Genomic DNA, 21567 nt, shown 5'->3' with positions numbered 1-21567 from the left:
AAACACTAATCTACAAGCTTCTATACTTCTGGTTTTTAAACTGCGATATATATGTATATATATGTATATATACGTATAACAACTTACGTACAGCTTATTTATGCATCAGGCTCATATACGTATCGAATATCTGAATTAAAATACGGCAGGCTGAGCAGCGCACTATCGATTATACATTACGTCGAGTGTTTTCGTTTTTAATCACGTTCTCTTCACCAAAAAATATCGGTAATAATCAAACAACGTAAACGAGATATTACAGTACCATATAAAACTAATTCCATGAATCTTGATCCTTTCTTGTAGAAAGTTTTTATAAGTTTCGGAAATGTGCAACTAATTCAGTAAACGAATAAATGAGTGAAATATTTAACATTCTCTTAACTATATAAAATTCATATATATATATAATACATATATGTATGTACAGGGCGTTGACATAAGGCGAAAAACCTCTCGCCCACAGGTAGATCTCGTCAAACTGAATTAAAAAGTCCTGTACCATTTTGCAAACAACCACGTAAAATTTCGAGTAATTAAGTAAAGAAAGTTCACTAATTCAGCGGACGCGATCGGCAGCGAGGGAAATAGGCATGAATGACGTAAAAAACGGCTAGCCGCGCGCGCGACGCGAGGATCGGATTACAGCGGCAGGCGAGGCGACGCTTCTAAGAAATACGACAACACTTTCTCGGCAACACGGGCGCTTGAATGAGACGCTGAGAAATTATTGTCCACACGTCGTCTCGCCTGCCGCTGTAACCCGATACTCGCTGCTATCGCGTTCTTCTAAGAAATACGCCAGCGCCGCGTCGCGCACGCGTTTTTTACGTTATTCATTCATTCTTCCCTCGCGTCAGCTGAATTAGCGAACTTTCTTTACTTGATTACTCGAAATTTTACGTGGTTGTTTGCAAAATGGTACAGGACTTTTTAATTCAGTTTGACGAGATCTATCTGTGGGCGAGAGATTTTTCGCCTTATGTCAGACACCCTGTATATACATATATAAATTCGGTGTTTTCGATATTTAATGGTGATAAAGAAATAATAAAATGTTTGTCTGGTTTCTTACCTTGCTAAATTGCTCTCGCTCGCTCAGCCTGGTATCAAGAGAGTCATCGCACACCGTGTCCCTCGACACAAAATAAAAAACGCTGCAGGATAATGAATCCTCCCTTCCTCGATAGATGAATTTACTACATAAATGCGAATGATTTTTAGACTGCGACGCTATCCCTTTCTCTCTAATAGCGGTCGCAGTAAATTACACGCTGAATTAACGCTCGATATTATTCGTCATGGCAGTTCACTTCCGTTGTCGATTTTCGCGTGTCCGTTCTCGCGAGGCGCAGAATCTATCTCGGACATCATTACGTAATGCAAATACGGATTTACGCATTTATTCCGGCATTTATCGTAATTAATCCGTCGCGAGTCACTGTGTGCGACACGTCTCCGTCTACGTTTACACGGGACTACAGTTTTACAGTGCCTGGCACACGCGCCTTTAACGAACATGATTACGTTAGGTAATAACTGGCTAGACATACGTTACAATGCATTTACATCGATAAGCACATACACATCTTATTGTCGCGGGATATATCCCGTATGCCTATTATTTAAAGTATTTACGGAGTGATACGCTAATGCATTTCATGCAATACGCGTCTGTACGCGACGTATTCTATGTATAGCGGGTGTGCGCTTAATTCATGTCCGTAGAAAAATATTTTGATATCATACTACATGTTGTACACTCTTTTGCCTTAATAATGCACGTGAAATTAATTTTCGATAATATCACGATAGATTCCGCGCGTGTATCATAAATCTTGAAAAGTTTTAATTTCGTTCTTCCTCTTACTACGTCTATACGTCAAACGTCTTGGTGATAAGTAATTAACGTTAGAATTTTATTCTGAATCACAAGAAAATCAATATTTTATCTAGTTATAAAATATCTATTTATTAAATTAGGAAAATTAACTAATTATTGAAAAAATCTGATGAAAGATCTGATAATGTGAATACATACCTTTGTTACAACGATGATATATGCTCATATAGTAAATTTTACTTGTTATCTAATCTTTAAATTAGCGAAATAATGATATTTGTTGGATTATTCAGTGATTGCAATTTTATGAACAATATTAAAACAAGATTCGAAAAGAATGTTTAAAATTTTCATCGTATGAACGTATGAAGATTGCTTGTAAATCACATATTTCCTATGATTGCCATACAAGTCGTTAAACGAAATAGTGGTACAAGTCAAATCATTTGCATTAAAAATATAAAAATTAAAGAAAAATAAGAGAATATTCCATAAATGCTAATAAAATCATCCAGTACTTTATGAAAAGCTTTTCCTATATATATATTAGAGAAGAATTATTATTTTTACAAAAATGGTAGTGCTAAAATATTTTCTTAATAGAATATTTCTTAAATTTCATGTCATGCCGGTATAACATAATTAAAATCTACAATTTATACCACTACCTCGCTCAAACGACTCGGATCACTAAGTTTCGCAAATTAAACGCACACCCCAACAGATTAAGGGAGTTTTAACCACTTGGTGGTTCATACACGGCTGTCCTAAAGTCGGCAGCGATAGAAAATATTTTTGGCCGCATTATATGCGTGATTTTCGTTTTGTGCACAAATCTTCGAAAGAGAGACTTGATCTCTTATTTCAATACCAAAAGTACATGCATTTATCGGCATATTGATTCGCTCTTTTGTCTACTAATCTCCTAGAAAATGGCTTATTATTTGAACTTGTGTACGCAAACATCCTGGGCATTCGTATATAGCTTCACTTACAAAGTAATTATACTGTATCCTATATGTTTCCGATGATCATCCCGTTTTATTCCTGTCCGGATAATTTATCCTAAAATCCGCTCACGAAAAATCGTTAAGCGGCAAAACCTTGCATTACTTGGACGAGATATGACTGACAAAACTGCGCAAAACGCGCATAATATGCCACTAATCGAATCAATAATTCAATAATAATTTTGCCGCAGAAAAATCCTTCCTCTTGCGATCGATTATGGCAGACTCCTTTTGCTCATGTCTGGATTGAGAAAATTATCGCTCGATACGGTTCGGAATCCGAAACTTTGCGATTTCTACTTCTCGATTGATTCTACTCCTACTAATCTCAAATAATGAGACCGATGATTCTCGTCTATCTACTACTTGATGCTCGACTCTCTGCTGGTTTCTTCAGGTCCAACGCTGCAAACCGATATTTACAAAATATCCGAGTGACGTTCAAGAGGATGCAGAATATTCTTCTCTCATGATCGCTGACGAAGTGTAAATCGGTTGATACAGCGCCGATGATCGCTTCCAGTTCCTTCCAACGTTGTCAGGCGATGCAAAGGTAGAGTCCATCGATGTTTAATACTTCGCTCTTCTTTTCTCGCTTGATCTCTCTCAATGTTGCTCACGATCCTATCCGAATGCTTGTTCGACTTGATCGTCCATGTTCTCCCTCTTACCGTTATCGTTGTCGGAGTACTTGGATATTTCCGTTTGGATCCATGGTATATACTTGGGCACGTAAGCGTAGACTCCGGGCAGTTTTGGATGAGCGCATCTTATGCCCCAACTGACAATCCCGCCGACGAACCACTTTTCTTCGTCGTCTTTGTCTTGACACAGCAACGGCCCGCCAGAATCACCCTTAAAAAAGGAAATCATATAATTTTCCTCTCTTTGCCACTTTCGTATATTTTATGACAATTCAGAAGATAACTACGTTACGATTAATCTGTGTACATATGTGTGTATTTATTATTAGTTAAATAAATTCACCTGGCATGCGTCCTTTCCTCCGTCCGAGTAACCGGCGCAAATCATTCCATCGGTGATGTTCAGTTCTCTATGCGCTAACCACGTGTTGCAGAGCTGTCGGTTCAAGATGGGGACCCTGACCTCGTTTACGGCTGGCTCGTATTCAGCATCTAGGATAAAGCAATGAGAAATAATTATTTTATTTGATTTTAATAAAATGTGCTTCACAAACTTAAAATCGTCTAGAAAAGAAATTGAAGGAATCAAAAGTGTGCAAACAATAATACTTACATTCGGTATCGTTCTTCTTACCCCAACCGATGACGGTACAAATCGTGCCGGGTGTTAGATTAGTGGCGACAGTCGGTAAGCACACTGGCCTCAGATGCTCGTGGTATTGAACTCGTCTTTCAAGCTGCAACAGCATCCAAGTACGAATAAGAAAGTCATGATTTCATATAATAATAATATTTTCTGATATTAATTCATCAATGATCAAATATACAATTAATACAAAAATAAACATGCATTTACTTGAAATAATGCAACATCGTTGTCGTGAACAACGCCCAAGTTGTAGTTCGGATGTGGAATCACCCTCTTCACTTTCAGTTTTTGACCGAGAAAAGTGTGCGAGAGCCGTCTAGTGATACCAAGCTGTATCGTCCAACCGGATATGTCCGAGTGGCTAAAACTATTAATGTAGAGCGACTCAATTCGTATTTAAGATTCTCTGTTAATCATCAGTGACATAAAACAACAATCTCAAGCGATCCTTTCGTTCAAAGACGAACGAATAACATGAGACACTTGAATACAAATCTACTTTCGGTTCACTTACTTTCCGACGCAATGGGACGCAGTCAGGACCCATTGATCGGCAATAAGAACTCCGGCACAGTAGAAGATCTGCTCAGGGCCGCCAAGGAGGGCTGCGAGAAACGGCCAATCACCAGGCGCTGACTCCACACCACCCACTATCCGCTTCTGAACTCTCAAGTTCCCGTAAACGGAACGTCTGCGGCCGCAAGCTGCAGCAGAATCGATCGTCGCATATCGCAAAAGAGCTCCGGGAACTTTGAAAAGAGATTCAACAAGAGACTCCGTAAAACTTGGATCTTTCAATAATTTACCATATTCCGAGCAAGTGAGCTGGACCGTGGGGTAACGGTCCCGTCCCTTGACGCATTTCTGAAATTGTTTCAGCAACGTAGGACTCTCGCTAGAAGATTCGGTACTCTCCAGCTCGCCCTGTGTCAAGTTCTTCAACTCCATGTCCAGCAACTCGGATCCTTTCGCCACCCTGGAAACGCAGTTAAATCTATCATTCCGAAGATTCACAAAAGAGGATTCGTGAAATAACAAATGATACATGAACGAATATCTATCATCTGCGATTGTGCTAACAGTACGAACGGAATATTTTAACTATCGTATAAAATTCACGTTTTGCACATCGAGCGATTGAGAACGAAACTTACGCATATCCCAACATAGCGCAAATCTCTTGCGCCGATGTGGATTCCCAGTGCGGGATACAGGCCGGCACAAATTTACCCATTTCAGCATGGTATACCTCAAGCTGGCCCTCGGCAATATCTCCGTTCCGCTGGCTCAGTTTGACTGAAAAACGAAATAGAAATTACCTTTGCACGCGCTTATCTTTACCTATTAGGTGTACAAATTACTTCGGTGATTCTTCTTTGAAGAAATTGAGTCTTTATTTACTTTCTTCTTTTCGAAAAGGAATTCGTCAATTGTCCAATAAATGGGGAAAAATACTAGAAAATGATGGCAAATATGTCGAAGATTGACTTTTTTTTTAATAAAGGCTCAATTTCTTTAAAAAGGCACCTTAATTAATTTGCACATTTAATATACGTATAAGAAAAAGTGCAATTTCACTCGCAATGTTTCTTAAAAGTGAATCATATGAGGCATATGACTGCTTTAAAAATTCGCTTACGACAGAATCGCTCGTCCTGTCCCCAAGGGCAGTCCATGACTCCGTCGCAGATGTGACTGGCCGACATGCATCTTCTTTCACCGCAGTGCAGCGATGACTTCGTGGAGACCGTTCCTCTGAGCGAGGGTCCCTTGATTATCGTGCCGAATATGGTGGCCGTCGTCGTCGTCGTCGACAGCGAGGACAGCGGACGGGAATTGCACTCTCCGCATCCGATCTCGTCGGCGCGATCGGAGCAGTCCACATGACCATCGCATCGCCAATCAAACGGAATGCACCGTGTGTTGTCGCACTGAAAGCCACTGGTGCATGCTGTATAAACGAATTACACACTGAATCATATAGAAACCACGTGCTGCCTAGTAGCCGGTAGGTCAGTCTAATATTTGCGCTCGCTGAATAAACGTTAATTAAGATTCCTCTCCTACAGGCTAAAATCAATGATGTACGTTACATAGAAGATACCGTAGATGCAAGTACGCATTTGTAATCACTACGTAAGCTCTTTGCCGCGTAGTCCGCGCTGTGTAGCGCGATTTCACTTCCGCTTCTCAGGTAATATGATTTTTTCAGCTATAATAACGCGACTGAACGTTACAGCTTACGGCTTGCTGCGCTGATCGATGCGGAGAGGCACAATTACGTTGCGATACGCGCAATTACGGATTATATAAAATGTATAAGCGTAAAACGCGTAACGGTACACGAGGTGTAGTCGAGTTATGGGGGTACGACACATTTCACGGGAATGTTAACATTATCGACATTCTCTATCACATTATTATATCTTCCGCAATATGTCTTCGCGTACGATGGACACGATCGAACCCGCGCTTGCGGTCGTATCTCGGCTCGATAGTTTCGCACATACGTATACGCGTCAGGCGCGATATGTACACACACATCAAGCGCGGGACTCAATAAAGCTGCTTGGCGCCGCAGATGGGCCGTCATACGATAGTTTAATATGGATTTTGCAATTAAGATTCCATCAGCCGTGACACATGCGATAGCACGGGGTACATAGGATCGCGATATAGCCCCAGTGTATGTGGGAACACGTATGCGTGCATATGGGGTGTCGCTGAACTCCTTTTACAATTACGCGCAGCTACCGGCCTTCCATCATTCCGACTGCGCAAGTAATGATATCAGATAATTAAAATGCGCCATCAACGCGAGCTTTTCCTACTGCTGCAACAAGCCCGTTCGTGACACCAAGGTGCATCGATACCGCAATTAATCCTAGGAATTCCGAGATTCGTCCCGCAAATACAATACATATTCCGCGCAAATGCCGCGTCTCAGGGCGAGTGTTATTAAATGGAGAAAATCAATATTCATTACGTGAGCGATAACGTAAGCTCGGAGCTCGACGAGACATTCGAACGCACGTTCGTGGCGATAACATTAACGAAAACGGCAACGCGAATCATGAAATATCGAAAGGCGAAACGGAATCCCGGGAATGAAGTACACAAGGGAAAAAGAGAAAAAAATTAGAAAAAAAGAAATCAAGGGACAATTGTCGAAACCTTGAGAGAGCTCGTTCAATTCGTACGATTGAGTGAACTTCGTAATTACAGCGCAATTTAATCTTAATTAACTACGGAGACGCGAATGAATCTCTCTTTATCAACGGTGCGATCCAGCGATCGCGAATTGAATTCACCACGAGACGAGGGACGAGTACTTCCGATCAATCCTGTCGGCGCGCCTGTCGCTCGCGATTTACGTAATATTTGCTTTGGAAATTGCAGCGCCCGTGCGCGATCATTTAATTCTCTTCCCTCACCGTCTCTCCCCATCTCTCCTCTCATCACAAACCAGTCCGCAAGGTTTTAAACACCGTTATCACCCCGTTATGCATATGACGTGCACGTGGCTATCTCTCGAATTCAGTCAACAGAATTCCATAAGTCCTGGGCATTATTACGTATCTCACGCTATTTTAATCCTCAAACAGCCGTACCTTCATGTGCTTCTAACAAATTAAAATTATCATATAAAAATCGAAAGAGTAACAATTTTTAAAAGTAAAATATATTATTTGCATCGCAATTAATCACGGTAAATCGTAAAAATGGCTGTTTGCCATTCATTCATTCTGTTTGATCAAAAAAAGCATTATAAAAGTTTGTCGTGTTATGTAAATACAATTTTGCACAATCCTCTATCGTCCTTTTACCATTACTAGTACAACACAGGCGCGCGCTATTTTATTTTTCAATGTTAATAATGTTTTCGAATAATAATATTCATCTATTATTTATTAAAAAACTTTTTTCTTTTTCCGAGGAGTTCTGAGATGTTTATATTATTAATTGGTATATTGCCTAGAGTTCTCTGCTATTGAAAATACCGTAAACTCAGAAATGAAAAAGTTCTAGCCCTTAGCAATTTTTTCTTTTTCCGAGCAGTTCTGAGTTGTTGATATCATTATTTTTTATATTGCCTAGAGTTCTCTGCTATTGAAAATACCGTAAACTCGGAAATGAAAAAGTTCTAGCCCATAGAAATTTTTTTCTTTTCCGAGAAGTTCTGAGTTGTTGAAATCATTATTTTTTATATTGCCTAGAGTTCTCTGCTATTGAAAATACCGTAAACTCGGAAATGAAAAAGTTCTAGCCCGTAGCCCTATTCTAAAAAAGGCGTTAAAGGTGTTATTTATTTCATCATGTTTTATCAATACAAATTTGACAGAATTGACAGCTGCCGTTTTCACGTTCCTAAGAAATAATAAATTAATATAACCGCACTGACAGCCACTATGACATTTTGACATTCGCAACACGAAGTTCAAGTCACACGAAGTTTGAGCCAAGCGAGAGAACCAATCAGTGTCGCGGAAAAGAGGCCTCAATATTCGATAAAAAAGAACTTCACGATGTTAACACGCCTTTTTTAGAATTTGCGAAAAATTACTACGATTATATTAATACCAAAACAAAATTAAATTTTCGAAAAGTAGAAAATTTTAAGAAGTACTGCAGGCGAATCGATCGGATCAATGTATAATAGATAGTTCCACGAGAAGAAGAAATCCAGACAATAGGAAACAGGACACAACGGAGAGAGAAAGAGGAGAAGACAAACAGCCAGCATGAAAGCGAACCGAGATATCAAAGGAAGAATGAACAATGGATATCGGTTTAGTCAACAATTAGTTCCGTTTGGTGGACGGATCGTATATTTAATGTGCGCGCGCGAATTAATATGGAATAAAAGACTGGGAAAGCACATAAATAATATTCGTTGTTCACAGTTCCGCGTAAAGGCGCATGACGCGCAAAATATTTTACGTCGTGAAATTACAGCGTATGCATCATGTTAAACGCTTAAATTCGGTTAATCGAAACATACATTCGTTCTGTCAAAAAGGACAAATTAATCTCTCGATCAATTTGACAGAAAAAATGCGAGATTTAATTAACTGGGAATTTAATTAGCTGAATTTACACGAGATGGTAGACGGAGAAACAAAGTAAGATGAGCTGTGCGAATGAAGCGCACGAATGCTAAAGCTAAAACTCGATTCGGAACTTTCCAAGTCTTTACTTACCCGGTTTCTTGGCTCTCGTCGCTGCTTCGATCACCTCGTGGTGCCCGATGCACTCGTCGGGATTCGGGTTCTCCGGGAACAGTTCGCACTCCAGATAATCCGGCAGGGACAGGCCGAAAATTTTCAGAAAGAACCCGCAGCGTCTCTTGGTCTCTGAAATTGATCGAAAGTTCCACCGATCGCGATTTCCACTTCAGGTCAAGATCGGAATACCAAGTAGCTTAAGGATTGGTGATACGCGACACTTTAAGGGGATACGGCGGTTCAGCAGCGCAACCCGGCTACAAAAGTTTTACCATAGATTTACATACATTGAGTTTGCGATACCGGGCATTATTAAAACTTACCGATATTAAAGCCGGTTACTGCGAACGCTCGCGTTTTGCAATTTACGATTGCAATTCGTCGGGTAATAACGACTTACGTGTTACGTAGTTTTTCGTAATTTTTCTCGGATCGCCATTGGTGATAAATGACTCTGATAAATTACAAGAACGCGAGAGAAATCTTAACGTTCTTATTTTAGCGTCTCAACGGGAATAATCGCGAGAAATAAGCGTTAACGCTGCAAACCGGGGATAAGTGAAGGTGAAAGCTCAAAGTAAAATTAATAACCGAATGCGGAGAGACTTGAGTGATAATAAATTATCGGAGCTTACCGAAGCAGAGACTGCGGCAGGGACGTACGACGCGACCACGAGACCCACATTTCGGCACAAAGACACTACAGAGAAACAGAGCAGCCAGTTCGTAGCATCTGACGTCGACGACGGTGTCGTAAAGGTCCAGTTCGTGTTGGGCGTCCCGTTGTCCAAAATTGCCCATGTAATTCGGGAATACGGTGTAATTGTACGGAACCTGCGACGATTTAAATGCAATTACGCGAGGATTTCAGAAATCACGCGCCGAGATTACATCGAGCGGCCGTGATCCACAATGTTATCGTGTGCAAACCGTACTTTGTGCACAGGAAGCAAACGTATCGGGTGCAATATGATGATTCGCGCGGAAGAATCGAGCACGAACGCCGGTATTTGGATAAAGCATCGATCCGCACGTGGAAAATCCGGGATTGCTGCAAAATTGTGTCTCGCTCGAGATCAGTTGAATCAGTCGGAGAACGCGTTTTCTTTTATTTCGTTTTCGTTTTCTTTCAGGAAGTATTTTTAAATCGACAAGGCGGTACCAAACTCGTAACCGTAATCCGCGATTCACGCGAGAATAATGACGATTACCGTACCGCCCCTAACACTCTCGTATGGCATCCCCTAAAGCACTCTCACAGTTTTTCTTGCCAGCCGATCTCTCGTGCTCAGACACGTTCGTTTCCGGGACGCACGGCTGCACAGGGCGAGCGCCTTATGAATTTTAACGAACGCCACGCCAGGCTCAGGGTACGGACCGCCGGAACAGGGGAGGAAAAGCGCTGCAGGATGTATTCAGGGGTGCGGACACATTGAAATTACGACCGTCGACGGCTGCTCGTAATGCCGCCCGTTACGACGTTTTCCGCGGAAGGGAAAAAGTAAGGTTGTCACTCTTGCCCGGTGCGCGTAGGATGTCGAGGGTAACGCGACACGAATTCACCTCTCTCGCTACGTACCGCGTGCATTCCACGTAAAATTATTTTAAATTCCTCCAAGGTAGCCGCAGCATCTCGGAAGAACTACAATGTAAACTGCGAGCATGTCAGTTGCATATTCCAATGTTGCTGAAAATGCATTAAACATTTCGGAGAGAATGCATGGCTGCATGAGTAACACCGGTGAGAATTTATCTCGATGCAATGCTCCACGGTAATATATTCATAAATATATTTTTACGTAATGTTTAACAGAAATCTATTTGTTACCTTATGCTGCTGGCAGAAGGTCACGATGATAGGCAGGCAAACTCCCGGTGCTGGATTTTTATCCTCTATCACTGGTCGCGCGCGTTCAGTTATCGTGATTATGACCGACCTGTTCTCCAATCTTAAATCACTTTCTGGATACGCTGTAACACGAATGGAGCAAGAATGATCAAATGATTCATATCGCAGGATACATTGCGATATTCATTGGCACGTTAATTGCCGTTATTAAATTACCGAATTAATCGAGGAAATATGCTCGGTATGATAAATTATTAAATTGACCGTTATTGTGAAATTAATGAGACGCATAAATGAAATCGTTTGTCACTAATTGTACGGATTTGTCGCGAGGCAAGGAACGTCGATACATCTCCACGTTGGAAACAGTCAAGTTCGAGTGTCTAACGGGTCAGCGGGAGATGTGTGTGTGTGTGTTCTCCAAACTTTCGTAATTATTAGCATGACACCCACAGACCCGCGGCCGCATTTAGCCGCCGCAATGTTTCCAATTATCATCGGTCAGGCTTGTACGTTATTTTACGCCGCGACGTGGCCAATTCGGAAATGCTGACATCGCAAATTGCGATATTGTAAATACATCGCGAGTGTGTGAGTGCCAGTTACGTCAATTGCAAATCCGTGCCGCGTGAATGCGATATTTGTGCGATTTAAGGGAAACACGTTACAAGATTTTAAATATACACGTACGCGAAGGCTTTAACGAGGATTACCTTCCATTTGTTGCTAAACTAATGTTGACATTTGGAATCAAGTGGATTGCGAGAACTCACGGCGCTATTGATCTTTCGGTCCCGTGAGGCACGCCGTTGCACGTATTAAAGCGTTTAGAGGGTGAACAATCGTGTTTATCCTGGCCAAATACCGCGAGGGTATTGCTCGATATTTTTCAATTTTATTCACTCGCTATTTGCGTCAAAATAGAGCATGTTTTGCGTTGTTATTCTATTTTTATATTTAATAAGTTCTGTGAATTTCAACAACAGCGTAGTTTAAATCGCACATGTAACAATCCTCGTTGACATCAACGATACTCTACGTATTATTCTACGCTACGATGAAAACGTTTCAATTGCATTTAAATGAAAGTAAAACCAAGCGGAAAAAGTTCTGACGTGAAGGTAAATATTAAACTTACTTTTGAAGTACACGGCTAAACCGCCGGCGATGGCCAGAAGAATAACAGCATTAAGCAAAACTTGTACAAATCTGAAGCGTAGCCTTCCCGTTGTCACGTAGTGGCTGTTAGTCATGTCTCGGATTATCTGAGCAGACGCATTGAGTATTCAGAATACGCGCTTGTAAAAATGCATGCTATGTATTTCGTTACTAGGGATTAAATACAGACGCGGATAGTAAATGCAAAAAAATAGAAATAAAGAAATGCGACGGTTTCAGATTGAAAAAAGGAACTCAATTTATACAATTTAATTTCTCAAGAAAGAAATAAAGAAATATTTTGAATCTAGAATGGACTTACAATTTGTTACATGCTGACGCAAGATTTAAAATTTAGAGCTACAACATATTATATTTAATTTTACAAATGCGTATAATTTTACGAATGTGTTGCAAATGTACTTTTGTTTTATTGTTTCACCTTCGACACAGCAGCGGTGAGTGGCGATGCAATTAACACTTACTTTATGGTGCAACGAACTGTTGTTTCCAGCATGCATCCTGACGATGGTCTGCAAACTAGCCGGCGTGCTCGTAGACTTCGTTATCGGCCTGCCGGATGAGTTATCAGGCTCCGACACCAAAGCTCTGTCTAAAAGGTTTTTTGAAATCGACATCGATCGTTGCGAAATTTCTTTGGCGCGTATGGTCGATTTGTTAACGATTTACGATCTCCTCTCGGAATATAAATTTAAGAAATCGAGAGGAACACGCGCTGCAGAACACGTTTTTCATAGAGACCGAACGTCGCGATGAATCAAGAAACTTTTTACCTCCTACTCCTCACGGTTGCTCCGAATAGACAGCTTTTACGATAAAAGCGACGAGAGAGAATAAGAGAAAAACAGGGTAACGAGAACGGGAAAAAGAAAATTCTCCGTCTCGTCTCGGCTGTCGCATTTATCTGTCTTTCTCAAGAAGACGCCTTGCGAGGCTTCCCGAGAGGAGCAGAATATAAAGAAGACATCTAAATTTGCAAAGTGGATTCCGATATCGCAAAAACCTTAAAGTAATCTCTCTCTCTCTCTCTCTGTTATTTTAATTCTTCACTGTTCAAATTAATTTTCATAAATTATACAGTACCGCAAGCGTTTCGTCCTCACACATTTCAAGTGCGTTATGATTTTGCACTCATGCATTCGAGGAATTTCATCGAGATTCCAAAAATGTATTAAATTTGCTAATTATAATCATACGCTGTCCTGAATATTTCGGTACGTACACACCGGGAACTATACGAAGAATTGCCACAAACCGCTACATCGTACCAACATGTATCCAACACGTAGAACTTCAAAGACTTCAGAGACATTATCACCAAGATTTCGCAAACGATGCAACATTATTGCGTCGTAAGTGAGGAACTTTGACATAAGATGATCTCTAAAATCACCGCGATTGAATTATAATTCTCACAAAATTTATTTCGTTCCCAAGGTGCATCAGTTGCGAATTATTCACTCAGCAAGTCAAATTACTTCATACGAGAATTCATATGTCAGTTGGAACTGTAGTACTGTGGTAGATCTACTGTAGTAAGTCGCGACTGGACCAGACGGCCTCGCTTGTGTCAATCCGCATCCGCGTTGAAGCTGATCGTACTACACGCAATCGCAAAGATAAGCGTAACTGCGTCACGTCGGACGTCACTATCGTTCGGGCGCGCTATCATTCTCTTCGTAAATTTCGTTGCTTGCGATAGCGATAGCCGTAAGGCAAGCACTTGGTAAGCTTTACAAGATCAAGCACGTACCTGGAACTTTGCCGTGCTTGTGAGGCAGAAGGGGGGCTTCCATTGTCTTGCTGGTGTAGCTGGGCGAGCTGGTTTGACTGAAACTGTCCGAGGAAACGTTACTGTCCTGCCGGACGCTGATAGGTTTCGATACAGGGCTCTGACAAATGGTGCTCAGAGGCGGTGGTAGATTCGTTTGAGTCGCCTTCGGCAGTTTCTCAAGTTTCTCGCCGCCACCACGCTCCTTCCTCAAATTATGCTGAAGAATATTTCTCGCCCTTTCCATGTCGCTCTCGTACTTGCTCCGCTGTTGCTCTAGTACCCGCTGCTCCACGTGGAAACGTCTGTCGAGATCCTGCGGAATTCTCTCGAGGTCCTCGTATCTAAACGCAATGTTACAAATCGCGCTCTTTATCACGGTTCTTGTCTGCTTGTATAGTTTCCCCGAACGGGGACGCGGAATTAATCAGGCGTAGGCGAAAATTGGGTTACAATCCATCCGTGGATATTTATAGAGACCGACGACGTATATATATATAGACCAAGTATCTGTGGAATGCTGACGTCGCGTTCGTTGTTAAGACCGAGAGAGGTAGAGATTCTGATCCTTCTCCTTTTATCTTGCGATATCTTGCTGTAAAAGAGCTTTAGCGAGAAGAATCAGAATTTCTACGATATAATTGCTACATCATTCCTGTAGCCAGATAAATTAGATAAATTATTCTCTTTCTTCGTATTATATAAATAATATTATATAAAAATTATAATTCTGCATGAAATCCTAATAAAATCCTAATATTTATGCAAGTATGTTAATTCATTAAACAAAAATTATATTTGATTTTTTTCGATATATTACATCGAATTACTTTGCGTTATTTTACATTAGACTAATTTTAAGAAAAAGAAAGTTTAAATCCTATCTATGAAGTCTACCTTCTAATCTCGTTGTACCTGGGTGGTTTGTCTTTGCTTATCCGTCTCTCCATCTCCTGCCGCCGGCGATAATCGTCGTCTTCGTGCAAACGCCTCTCCAGATTCTTCGAGGCAGCCTGTAATTCCTCAAATTTCGATCTTCTCTCACGGCCAGAAATCAGGATCGTTGCATACTTCGGCTCATCGTCATGGAAAACCTCCCTTCGTGGTAACACCGTTTCTTCCCTAGACTTGCATTCGAACGATTCTTTCTGTTCGCTGGAATCGTTCTCTTTTGCAAACTTTGACAACTGATGCCTATAAAAAGAAAAAAATTTCTTGAACATTGTGATAGCATGATTAATTTGATCTTTTTTATCATTTATCTAATCCATCTTACTTCGTGACATCAGTAATTAATCAAAGAAGATATGCATTGAATATGAATTAAAAAAAAGACATTGCTTTTTTAAGATACAAAGGGTTAAACAATTAATTTCTTTTTAACAACAGCGTTTAAAAATCGCGAATTAGAGATCTTTCGCGATCATCAAGAATGGTTGTTCTAAAAGATCGTCTCGGAAAAGTATTATTTGCGTTTTTCATTAATTTAATATATTTCGAATCATGAGGAGCTTAACTGAGAAATACCCTGGTGGTTTTGAGAATGCCCAAGTGTTCTTGCGCAGTTCGTCGAGATAGAGTCGGAACTTACGCTTCGTTTAACGAACCTATCGCAAGCGTAATCGTCCGTAATATCTTTTGCTCCAGCTCAACTCGAACCCAAGCTCGACATGTTACCAACTTGTGTTCGAGTGTGCTTCACGATGTTGAAGCACTGCATGGTTTTAACATGGATTACTTAAAACAGATACTTAGCTCAAGCACATGATAACAATGACTCGTTTACAAGAAACGTGCACAGGACAATCGAATATGCAGTGTAGTAATATGAATAATATTATATTTAAAAGATATATATAAATGTATATTAAAAAATATGTAAACTGCAAAAATTTATAATTCAAAATAAAAGTTTATATAATTCAGTAATTTAATCATTTAAATTTTGACATCAAAAAATTATTTGTATAATTCTAATGATATGAAAGAGTGAAGTATTGATTTTTCCTCAAACTAGCCGATAATTATATAGCACTATCAATTTATACACAAGCCGCATAATAAAATTCAATGGAACCACTGCCAGCAAACTACGCTGTAAAATATATTCGAATTAGATCTTAAACTTAGAACATAAAAGGAACACATAAAATAGCAGTAAAGTGCTTAGCACTCGTTCTTTATGTGCAATCAAATGCGCTATTATCAAATTAAGCAGAAGATCGTGAAAATTGGCCATTATTGCGCCGAAGCCGCTCTAAATTGCGCAAATCGAGCAAACTTAAAATAATTACCTGTTATGCCGCGATACCGTGCTCTGTCGTTGACGAGCATCCACCCGGCCGTTTGGATCTTCGAACTTCGCCTCCGCGCTCTTCATAATTCTCTCGTGAAGTCTTTTCTCGAGGTCCAACGACGCCTTTTGCAACTCCTCGAAGCTCGACTTTTCCACAAGTTTTCGCCCTTCGTCGAAGTTCGCTCGCTCAAAGTCAGCCACGAAATCGTTATGCTCGTTCGTTTCCCTCGCATCCTTGCCGCCATAACTCAGCAAATAATCCTGCAACACACAAAAGACAAAAAAGACGCGAAGCTGTATAAATGAATGCATCTTTAGTTTAGAATTATCGTATACAAAAAGATGTTAAATAAATTACTTTTTATAATACGTGTGAAATTCTTGTTTAAAGAAGCGGAAAGTTAGTTAAGTTTGATACAAGATAGTCAGTCTTACCTGTGACGTTTGATTCTGACTTCCGAAAGGACCCAGGTCTATAAACTCTTGATTCGTCGAGTCTACGTTGTTCCACGTAGCCGGTACCGTTGATGAAGATGTCGACGAGGAATCGCTTGGCTTGCGATGCATCATTTGGTTGTCTGGCCTGGTTGTGGGTTGCACGGGAATCGGTTTCTCATTTTTACTTCTCTTCGGGATCGCCGGTGGCCTCAGCGGGATCGGAGGTGGTGCTACCTGTGGATATATATAAACCAATACGCTTGCAATAATGGAAAACCTTAAGCAGTAGAATGCAATTAATTTTGCATTCTAAATTAATTTTGCGACATTGCATTTAGAAAATTTAATTGGAAAAGTATGAAAAAATCAGAGCTAATTATTCTCCTGTTATTCTTCTGTCATTCCCATGTTTCTATTATATTAAAAATCTATTCAAGTTTTATCTCTGCCGAGAAAATTTATTGCGATTTATCTCAGATAGATAAATTGAGAATTTATCGTAGGTATGTCACCGTTCAACTACAGAAGTTCGCCAGCAACGAGCCATGTGATTTGCGTAAATTGATGCAAAAGTTACGCGCAAAGTTACGTCGCTTATCGCCACTGCAAGACAAGCATCAAGTTTAACTACCTTGTTAATACGTGCAAAGTAACACGCAAGTTCATTAGCTTTAAACATTTATCGGCGGAAGATTCTCTTTGCGTGCATCTCACGCTTTAATACCTCGAGTGCTTTCAGCGCGGTTCAACGCGGTCTTGAATAATTCCCGAATTTAAGTGGCTTTAAGAGCGGTTTAAGGAAACACGAAAATATCAATATTCGAGGATTATTCTTAACAGTAATGTATTAATTTACGAACAATCATTTATTAATTTATCGAACGGCAAAAATATATAAAATTTCTTACCGCCGGAGTAGCGGAATGTCGACGTGGTATTGGCGGCGGTATATCATTTCCGGTGGGTGGTGGTTCCGGGAGTAAAGAAGTTCTGGCTGGTAGAGCAACACTGTGAATTCTGCTCTCCCTAAAATTCAAAGTAGGTTACTGAATCTTTGCTTTTTTCCTTTTTTAAATTTATTTCATACTCGGAATAATCTGGAGTGCTCGAGAAAAATATCTGGTTTATTTCTCTCGGTTGGTGCCAATAAAAACAATCATGTATCATTTATATCACGCGCGTTCTGTTTTACATGTTGTTTGCATATTCGAAATACTGCGCGAAACGAATGAATGTTACGCGAAGGGTATTAATTACGAATATTACATTTCTCGCCGAGTTGCGATTATATATAAACATGTATGCCGCAATCGACGCTAATTGCTGACGCTAATAGTGTTATTGTATGGCCATGACGGAAGCTGATCTTCGTGGTATACCAACGTGAACATTTTCCCCCAAGAGGTTTCGAAATTTTCTCTAAATTATGATTAGCGTACTGAATCGACAAGCTCTTCACGTTATTATGCGTATCTCTAATGATTTCGTTACGTTACGCCGATCTTGCTGTATTCATGTTATACACACTCGCTTCATTATTTTGCCATGTTTGGAGATAGTTACGCGCAACAGGTACCAAAAGCACTCTGCTGCGACCATCTCGCCGAACCGATTCTTTTTCTCTTGACGTGCGAGCGTTGTAGTTTGCTGAACGAAGATTAACAAGATTAGAAATATTATAAAATATCCCAATATTTTGAATCACCTTCGTTAAAACCGAAAAAGTGCAAAAGAGTTGCGTATGAGAGATATTCCATATTTTTCATAAACAGTTAATGTTTCAGTATTGTCACTTTTCTATTCAGACAATCAGTAACAAAATCCATATATATAATAATAACCCGTTGTAATAACGTGTTGCGTATAGTAACATTATTATATAGGTTTTAATATTAATACTTGCGCTTCGCATAATAAAACTTCGTTATGGCGATTTCGTGAGAAGATACAATCGTAAGAAACAGTCGAAGCGCCTTATAGTCACGAAGTGATTACTGTTGATGGGGTTTCTTGGTGTATATAAATCCTATGTGCCGCTTAAACAAGAAGTACAGATTGACATAACTTAAGCTTTAATAAATAATAGAAAATGAAACCATTGTGCTTTTCATTGGTTCTCGCCGTAATTTTCGTCTTGGCGATCGTACACGCGGAAGCAAACCCGTTGTCCGATCCTGATGCCGATGCTGATGCTGATGCCGTTGCCAATGCCGTTGCCGATGCCGTTGCCGATGCTTCTGCCGCTGCCAATGCCGATGCCGATCCAGGATTTGTAAATATTCATAGCCTAATCTACTTCAAGTAGATTCTTACAAATTCGAGTTATCTTCGGTATTCAATAGTCTTAATGATGTATTTCCGCTTAATTACACTGATTTATACAGTGCGATTAATGAACACTATGTAATCGAGTAAACTGATTCTATGTAAAAACGAATAAGATATGTAGAATAATATTTTCTTGTTCAAACCTCTTTGTCCAGAGAATCGATTTTGCAAATTTTGAACATCTGTAAGCAGAAATTGTTTTAGTGTTCAAACCTCTGAAAAGCGAAAACGTATTATGTTTAAGAGACTATGTTTTAATTATAGTTATACAAATTATCGATTAATTCTTTTTCTATTTTTTTCTATTGTTCGCATATATTCCCAAATCTAATCGAATTTTATTCTTTTTTAGTGGAAGAGACTTAAATATAAGACCAGGGATATATACTACAAGTAAGTTATACAAACATAGAACATTGAGCTTTATGTCCATAATTATTAATATCAATAAAAATAATCTTTTGTTACGCAGATTAAAAAATAAATTCCACTCGTCGGGAAGAAATTGCTCACAACATGAACAGGAACAGGTCAATAGAAAAGCAGAACGATAAAAAACTAACATAGGAATGAATATGTATCTTTTAAAAAATGTTATTTGAGATATATTGTATCTATAACAATTCTCTATTGGGCATGACAAATAATAAATAATCATTTTTGCAACAATATCATATTTTTCACGAATCTTTGTAATATAATGTTATAATTTAATATTATCATTTACCTATAAGGTAGCTATATTAATTCTTTTATTTTATTATTCTTTTATTACTCTTGTATTAACTCTTGTATTAACTCTTAATATAAATTTCTGCTTAATAAAGTTTTGCGTTTTGAATTTTGCTAAAAAAATCCGCAGGGACTTATTGGTCATTCCAAAAGAATATTTTGTAACATAATCCATATATATTGTGATGCGTAGTAACATTATTATATAGTTTCTAACATTAACACCTCGCATAATAAAAACTCATCATGGCGATTTCGTGAGAAGATATAATCATAAGAAAAAGTCGAAGCGCCTCATAGTCACGAAGGTGGTTACTGTTGATGGGGTTTCTCAGTGTATATAAATTCTATGTGCCAAGAAGTACAGGTTTACATACCTTGAGCTTTAATAAATACTAGAAAATATGAAACCGTTGTGCTTTTCATTGGTTCTCGCCGTACTTTTCGTCTGGGCGATCGTACACGCGGAAGCGAAGCCGTTGTCCGCTGCCGATTCTGATGCCAATGCTGATGCCAATCCAGGACTTTTTACTCTTGTAAATAATATTCATAGCCTAATCTACTTCAAGTAGATTCTTACAAATTCGAGTTATCTTCGGTATTCAATAGTCTTAATGTATTTCCGCTAAGGTACACTGATTTATACAGTGCGACCAATGAGTACTATACAGGGTGTCCCAGACCTACCGTACCACCGGTTAATGGTAGATTCCTGAGATGATTCTGAGACGAATGTTCCTCTTGCAAAATGTCGAGGGTGGCGTAGTTTCGGCGCTACGAAGGGTTGTAGTTATCCTATCCTTGTGTAGAATTTTCCCGCGTTCAGTGACGGTGGGTCGAAGGGGTCCCGCGCATCGCGCACACTTCAATTTGAACAGCCGCGCAAAATTAAGATCAAATTGAAGTGTGCGCGATGCGCGGGACCCCTCCGACCCACCGTCACTGAACGCGGGAAAATTCTACACAAGGATAGGATAACTACAACCCTTCGTAGCGCCGAAACTACGCCACCCTCGACATTTTGCAAGAGGAACATTCGTCTCAGAATTACCTCAGAAATGTACCATTAACCGGTGGTACGGTAGGTCTGGGACACCCTGTATAATCGAGTAAACGATTCTATGTAGAAACGAATAAGATATGTAATAATAGTTTCTTGTTCGAATCTTTTTGTCCAGAGAATCAATTTTGCAAATTTTGAATATCTGTAAGCAGAATTGTTTTAGTAGTTCAAACCTCTGAAAAGCGAAAACGTATTATGTTTAAGAGACTATGTTTTAATTATAGTTATACAAATTATCGATTACTTCTTTTTCTATTTTCTTCTATTGTTCGCATATATTCCTAAATCTAATCGAATTTTATTCTTTTTTAGTGGAAGAGAATTAAACAAGCTATAAATTATAGGAAGCTATACAACAAATAAGTTATACAAACGTAGAACATTGAGCTTTATGTCCATAATTATTAATATCAATACAAATAATCTTGTGTTACGCAGATTAAAAAGTAAACTCCACTCGTCGGAAAGGAAGTGCTCACAACATGAGCAGGAAGAGGTCAATAGCAAGGCAGATAAAATGATAAACTAACATAGGAATGA

At 39.6% G+C, this 21567-nt stretch overlaps 2 protein-coding genes across 5 annotated transcripts in view; one reads left to right on the top strand and one right to left on the bottom strand.

Moving 5' to 3' along the window:
* Positions 1-2683: 2683 nt before the first annotated feature.
* The window catches only part of LOC105288169 (atrial natriuretic peptide-converting enzyme), a 38954-nt gene continuing 20070 nt past the window's right edge, over positions 2684-21567 (bottom strand). Inside the window, exons 3-20 of one of the 4 annotated variants that reach the window (XM_020030168.2) lie at positions 17813-17930; positions 16902-17138; positions 16465-16727; positions 15068-15364; positions 14153-14514; positions 12864-12991; positions 12359-12485; positions 11200-11342; positions 10007-10205; positions 9348-9500; positions 5786-6097; positions 5301-5442; positions 4953-5122; positions 4661-4850; positions 4354-4507; positions 4111-4234; positions 3841-3989; positions 2684-3708 (exon numbers count right to left, since the gene is read on the bottom strand). In XM_020030168.2, coding sequence (XP_019885727.1) covers positions 3478-3708; positions 3841-3989; positions 4111-4234; positions 4354-4507; positions 4661-4850; positions 4953-5122; positions 5301-5442; positions 5786-6097; positions 9348-9500; positions 10007-10205; positions 11200-11342; positions 12359-12485; positions 12864-12991; positions 14153-14514; positions 15068-15364; positions 16465-16727; positions 16902-17138; positions 17813-17930 — 3499 coding nt within the window. In that variant the 3' untranslated portion in view covers positions 2684-3477. Of the gene's footprint in view, positions 3709-3840; positions 3990-4110; positions 4235-4353; positions 4514-4660; positions 4851-4952; positions 5123-5300; positions 5443-5785; positions 6098-9347; positions 9501-10006; positions 10206-11199; positions 11343-12358; positions 12486-12863; positions 12992-14152; positions 14515-15067; positions 15365-16464; positions 16728-16901; positions 17139-17812; positions 17931-21567 lie in introns of all 4 variants that reach the window. The other 3 variants (XM_026973637.1, XM_011354221.3, XM_011354222.3) reach the window with 3 other exon arrangements.
* On the top strand, positions 18024-19903 carry LOC105288168 (pilosulin-3a). Its single transcript, XM_011354220.3, has 3 exons — positions 18024-19176; positions 19585-19625; positions 19705-19903. The coding sequence occupies exons 1-3, from the start codon at positions 18994-18996 to the stop codon at positions 19784-19786; spliced, it is 306 nt and encodes a 101-aa protein (XP_011352522.1). The 5' UTR covers positions 18024-18993; the 3' UTR covers positions 19787-19903.

The sequence above is a fragment of the Ooceraea biroi genome, chromosome 11 (genome assembly GCF_003672135.1).
Source record: "Ooceraea biroi isolate clonal line C1 chromosome 11, Obir_v5.4, whole genome shotgun sequence".
Classification (NCBI taxonomy): domain Eukaryota; kingdom Metazoa; phylum Arthropoda; class Insecta; order Hymenoptera; family Formicidae; genus Ooceraea; species Ooceraea biroi.
The sequence above is the reverse complement of the archived record's forward strand: the minus strand, read 5'-3'. Positions and strand labels throughout refer to the sequence as shown.